General features: G+C 30.8%; 1 protein-coding gene across 1 annotated transcript; it reads left to right on the top strand.

Moving 5' to 3' along the window:
* The first annotated feature begins 731 nt into the window (after positions 1-731).
* LOC143066793 (orexin receptor type 2-like) lies at positions 732-5,664 on the top strand. Its single transcript, XM_076239637.1, has 5 exons — positions 732-737; positions 964-971; positions 1,042-1,160; positions 2,072-2,152; positions 5,629-5,664. Exons 1-5 carry the CDS (start codon positions 732-734, stop codon positions 5,637-5,639), a joined length of 225 nt encoding a protein of 74 aa, XP_076095752.1. The 3' UTR covers positions 5,640-5,664.
* The last annotated feature ends 818 nt before the right edge of the window (positions 5,665-6,482 follow it).

Here is a 6,482-nt window from a genome sequence, read left to right as displayed (position 1 = left end):
TTGTCAATACATATGCCACTGTCATGAGGTTAAGCTAGCTTAAAAAACAGGTTCAATCCACCATTGTCTATATAAAAAAATGTCTGACCAAGTCAAGAAAATCAGTTGTTATCCTTTCGTATGATGAGTTTGAGCTTTTTATTTTGGTTTTTGATTAGGGACTTTTGGTTTTGAATTTTTCTCGGAGTTCAGTATTTTTGTTACATTACTTTTTAAACAGAATGACTCGTTCATACTATTATGGGAAGTGTTTGACATTTTTTTTTTATCTCACTTAACAACATGTATGTCTGTAATACCTATGTTTGTCTCTCTGTAACGTTTATGACAAACACTCAAAATATAAACCTGTAGTTTAGATTCGAGTGAAAAGGATGCGATATAATGAGTCTTATGCAATCAGCGTCTCGTCTTCCTTATTGTATTTTTAATGGTTTAACGAACGCTACATTTAAAATTGTTTTTGTCCTTACACCTATCCCGTTGTATACTATTTTGCTCTTATAAAGAACAGAAAAAGAAGTTCACCTTCTTTTTCAACTTATTTGTTTCATTTTGCATTTTAAAAAAGATATGCAATAATATGTTTAAACATACTCGTACCGACAAAAACATTCCATCCTCTGTTGTAATATATCATTTCCTATTAAAGATGTGCTGGTTTGAACAATACACCTAATCAAGACGACACTGCAGTAACTAAAAGTACAACCTTATGTTTTATTGTAGATATGCAGGTATGAGAAATACAGCCATCCAAAATTTCCTTGTGGTACCTATAATGTACCATATAATGTTTTATTGTAGATATGCAGGTATGACAAATACAACCAACCAAAATGTCCGTGTGGTACCTATAATGTACCATATAATGGTTTATTGTAGATATGCAGATTTGACAAATGCAACTAATCAAGATATCCTTGTAGTAACTATAACGTACCATATAATGTTTTATTGTAGATATGCAGGTATGACAAATACAACCAATCAAGATATCCTTGTAGTAACTATAACGTACCATATTATGTTTTATTGTAGATATGCAGGTTTGACAAATACAACCAATCAAGATGTCCTTGCTTTGACAACTTTAACGTCTCATCTCTTTTGCTATTTCAATAGTGCCATTAATCCTGTTATTTATAATTTTATGAGTGGTTAGTTATAAAGTAACATAAGTAGTTCATTTAATACAAATTGGCCAGAAATCTACGATTATACGGATATAAGTAATCCTTTGTTAGTAAATGTCAGAATCTATAAATAGAGATTTGCTTGTTTGATATCTTATCCTGTAAAGTAATATTCTTCGTTAAATCGGTTATAGTCGCATCAATATCTTTTATTTTCGTATTTGGTGCAAAATGTCATAGGGATTTTTCTGAAATATTTATATTGAAATATCATAGTTCTATAGCGTTCTGTTGCCTTTGTCGATATGATGTAGTCTGATTTGTTTTCATGTTTATAGTCCAAATCACATCAGTTTCCACCAAATTGCTTGACTTTCTAGTAATTGTCTATCATGTCATGAAAAAAAGCATTCAATGTTGATTATCAGGTATTGAAACCAAAATTGCTTAGATGGAAATCAGGTAAATATAAGGAAAAATCATCTGCAGTTATATAGTTCAACTGATAAATATATATACCACCACTAACAAAACCAAATGCAAATGCAAATTGAAATTACCAGTTGTACTATAAAAAGTTCGACTTCTTTGGTGTTAAAAAACCCATACAAACTGGAAAACACCCTTAGAACACACATAACCCTTGCTCATAGAGATGTTCTACTACTGCGTCGATTGTGATACGATACTTCTTCACTTCTTACAACTGAATTTTCAAATTCACAAGGCCTACCACGCATTTAACTGTTTGATTCAAGTTTTAACTGTCGACTAGTCAAGAACTGGGATCAAATGAACCACATTCTGATGCTAAACAAATAATCAACAGGTCTGGGACGTATAATCAGTCTTATGATTTGAGATGAAATATAGACAATTTGAAATTAGATCATGACGACATACTTTATTATGACAATCGGATATTGTATTTTCAGAAAAGTTCAAGAAAGAATTTCGTGTGGCTTGTAAACTTTGTGGCTTAGCACCAACACATAGAAGACACGGAACATTAACAGGTAGATTTTAGTGTTAAATCGACATCATATATTGAAGATTTTGTTTGACGTATGTATTCAATTGTTAGCATTATTTTATCATCGACCAGTAACAGATACATTGCATCGATCTTATTTTTTTTCTTTTAAAAATTGCTACCGTCATGACCTTTTCATCGAGACAATGGCAAGATAAAATAATGAACGGTCGAAATATAATGAAGGTTTGGTCTCTCTTCAAAATTGTTTACTTCTCAAACTCTCGAATACTCGTAAAAATTCAACAAATCATCATTTTGTCATGTTGGGCATTCATTACTATACGGTATGTGTTTTACTCATTCTTAAACACTATATAATTGTTTACAAACATGTCCTTCGTTCTCTAGTGGCAAGTTGTCACATTAGAAATCATTTTTTTTTTTACAAAACATGCATGAAAATTTGTACAAAACAAGTATAAATCATGTTTCTATCGTAACTGCAGCAAAACAAAAATAGAACTGCATTATAGGTTAATGTTTTAAGGTAATGATTGATTTATCGTGGTTAAATAGATTTAAATAACATTTTATAATGCGCGTCTGGCGTATAAAATTATAATCCTGGTACTTTTGATAACTATTTACACCACTGGGTCGATGCCACTGCTGGTAGACATTTCGTCCCCGAGGGTATCACCAGCCCAGTAGTCAGCACTTCGGTGTTGACATGAATATCAATTATATGGTCATTTTTATAAATTTTCTGTTTACAAAACTTTGAATTTTTCGAAATACTAAGGATTTTCTTACCCCAGGAGTAGATTACCTTAGCCGTATTTGGCACAACTTTTTGGAATTTTCGATCCTCAATGCTCTTCAACTTTGTATTTATTTGGCTTTTTAACTATTTTGATCTGAGCGTCACTGATGAGTCTTATGTAGACGAAACGCGCGTCTGGCGTATAAAATTATAATCCTGGTACTTTTGATAACTATTATAATAGAAAAAACAAATATTTGCAGACTGAAATAAAATCAAATGTTCAAAATAACAGCAGATACTGAACAAAATCATCGTTTGAATTTGTTGTATAATATTTTGGAATAGAATATGTTATAATCATTTTGCACAAAATATTCCAAATATCATCTTAGTAACACATATTCATCAGAAATTAGATTCAATCAAATACTTTGAAACGTAGTGTTATTATAGTTATCAAAAGTACCAGGATTATAATTTTATACTATGCTAGGTAATCCTGTGTATTTGATGCCACTTTACTACACGACGCTTTGGAAATTGTTATATCATTGATGATTGATGATTGATCAATTCATTTATTAAATGAAATTCCAGAAAACCTTAGTTGGCTAATAGTACCATTCAATCTTTAGCTGACACTTATGAAGAAAGAAGTCGAGTCTTGTTCCAATTAGGTGCTGTAATGATAGTTGATGTGAATAACGGGAATACTTAAATATTGCTTTGGATTCAATAAATACGTTGTGTCAGCATGTGTTTCTTTGTTTGTTGTAAATAGTCAACCAGTTGATAAAAATATGTTCTCTCTTGTAAACAATAATTGTTCGACACGTGATTGATATCTTTATTGTTTCCTTCCGTACAACCAGAATTATGAATAAGGTTATATTCTTCAGTTGAAGACAAAGAAATTCAAGTCATTTACAAATGGCCATTTTCAGTAATCGAAAACAACACGTCAGTCTTTTTCAATAGTTACATGTTTATGACGCTCAAATGACATCACAGATTACTTCTCTGTATTTATTTAAAAACACATTATTAATTAAAAGTTAATTTGAGAATAATTCAACATAGTTGAATATAAAGGGTTGAATTATTTTAATTTTCAGGTGTCTAATCATACGCTTTTTAATGCGTGTTTAAAGTGTTATCAGAGAAACGCGGGAGTTTTTCGACTGCTATAAAGTCAAATGTTCGAGAGACTATTTACCGGAGGACTAAGAATGATTACCATTTGCCACATGTGAAAGTTTGCAATTAGTATTGCCAATATTTTTTCAACTGATCAGGTAGTTCTTACGTTTGTTTTGATTTGCACAAGGACAGTCTATTTGAAAATGGTTTTTATTAAAATTATTCCCGTTATAATTATTATTACAGTGTTCTAATCACCAACCAGTGTCATCATACGGATGTACAACAGATCTAAAAAGTGTATAATATGGGACAAATATTTTTGGGGTAATTTAATTAAAAAAATAAAGGAAATGAATCATAGTTAATTTTCGATGGTAATTTCTTTTTTTCGGTTGTTCATCTAAGTTATTAGACATTTTCCTTTTAATCTATATCGGTGGTTTTATTTTTTTTTCTTTCTTCATTTTGATTATTTGATGCCATACTAATCGTTTTCATAAATGTAGAAATAAATGCATATTGGAAAAGGTTCACAAAATAAAATATCAATGAATAAATCGAGGATTTACACTTATCTTAACCTTTTTATGTAACATGTAACATGATTTATTATAAAATCCCCGATGAATACAGATAATAAATAGTTTGTATTGATCATCCAAAAGCCCCCCCCCCCCCCCCCCCCCCCCAATCTTTGTATTTAATGAATGTATCAATATGCGTGATTCTTCTAGTTAATATAAAAAAGAAGATGTTGTATGATTGCCAATGAGACAACTATCCACAAAAGACCAAAATGACACAGACATTAACAACTATAGGTCACCGTACGGCCTTCAACAATGAGCATAGCCCATACCGCATAGTCAGCTATAATAGGCCCCGATAAGACAGTGTAACACAATTCAAACGAGAAAACTAACGGCTTTATTTATGTAAAAAAATGAAAGTAAGTTATTTTAGACGATCTATATTTCATGGTATATAATCAAAAACACAAACATGGTAGCAAGATGACAAAAGGTATTTCTCTAAGTAATAACAAAATATAACATTCTTGAAAATAAAAGTCCGAAATAAAACTATAACAAAACGTCAATTTACAAGATGTAAATCAAGAAATGAAGCAAAGCTAACTGTGATATCCCGTATTGACAATGCAATATGAGAAAAAAGCTATCTGCATTTTCTTTAAGCTGTAATTAATCCAAAAGACATAAATGACATAGTGTAAAACAAGTATGCATTGATAAAGTGCCTTGAAAAAAACTATTAGACATATCAACTGCTTTGCTTGAAACTATTTTGCGATTTTGTATTACTTATTGCGGCATTACTTTGTCATTTATTCTAAATACTTAATTTGTCTGTCATGTGTCTGTTCTAATTTTTAAATGTACTTTTGAAATTATTATTTCAAAGTTATATTGCACTTGTTACAAGGATTTGTAAACAAAAAAAAAGGTGCGTAATGTAATCTATCAATCTTTTAAATGTTTGTAAACTTACAACTTTCCCCTAACATTTTGTTGATGTATCAGTGTACAAATTTCCTTTGCATTTCGTTTATTCGATACATAATGTAATCTGTTTTATCTTCCATGCAGCTAATGTCTAAATGGACACTGTAACAGAGTAAGTATCAAATAACAAGGTTAGCAGGGATAACGAGGGCTATTTTACAAGGCTTTCAGGGACAACGAGGGCTATATAACAAGGTTTGCAGGGACAACGAGGGCTATTTTATCAATACATTACTGTGGATTCATTTATTTTCGTCGGTATCAATTTTCGTGGATTGATGAGAACTTGCATCTTCGAGATTTTGCATACAAAGCCTATTGAAAATATGTTATTCGCTGAATATTTGAATTCGTGGTTCACTTGTACTCAATAAACTCACGAAAATTGGTATCCATCGAATAATAATGAATCCACAGTAAGAATGAATAAACTCATCATATACACCAAGTCTGAGATTTTGTATTTGAGCCAGATGTGCGTTTCTTCTACAAAAGACTCAACAATGACTCATCCTAACTATTTATAGTCAATAAAAGATTAATGTCGAGAGGAATGTTAAAGAAAAAACATTTTCTGTAATTCAAATCTTGAAACGGATTGACTGCTCATTATTTAGAGATGATTGTAAATGTTCCAAATTATCAGTTACGTGCAATTAACAAAACGTTTACGCCCGTCAGAGCCATTGGCACATTTTTTAGGAGAAAAAAATAATAATGTATTCCGATTCACGAACTCGGAATTATTTGCTTTAAAAATAAAAGACTGTAAATTGTTGAAACAGTTAGAAATAGATAGTGTAATTACATAAGAGAAGTTTCTGAATAGTGTTGTTAATTTTGATATGTGAATCCGTTTATTTTGGTTAATAATGACATTTTATAATTATGTGGCTTAAATTATGTATAAATGCATAAAACGGTAAATAGAAATTTGC

Source organism: Mytilus galloprovincialis, chromosome 1 (assembly GCF_965363235.1).
Source record: "Mytilus galloprovincialis chromosome 1, xbMytGall1.hap1.1, whole genome shotgun sequence".
NCBI classification, from domain to species: domain Eukaryota; kingdom Metazoa; phylum Mollusca; class Bivalvia; order Mytilida; family Mytilidae; genus Mytilus; species Mytilus galloprovincialis.
This window is presented reverse-complemented; position numbering and strand designations above follow the sequence as displayed.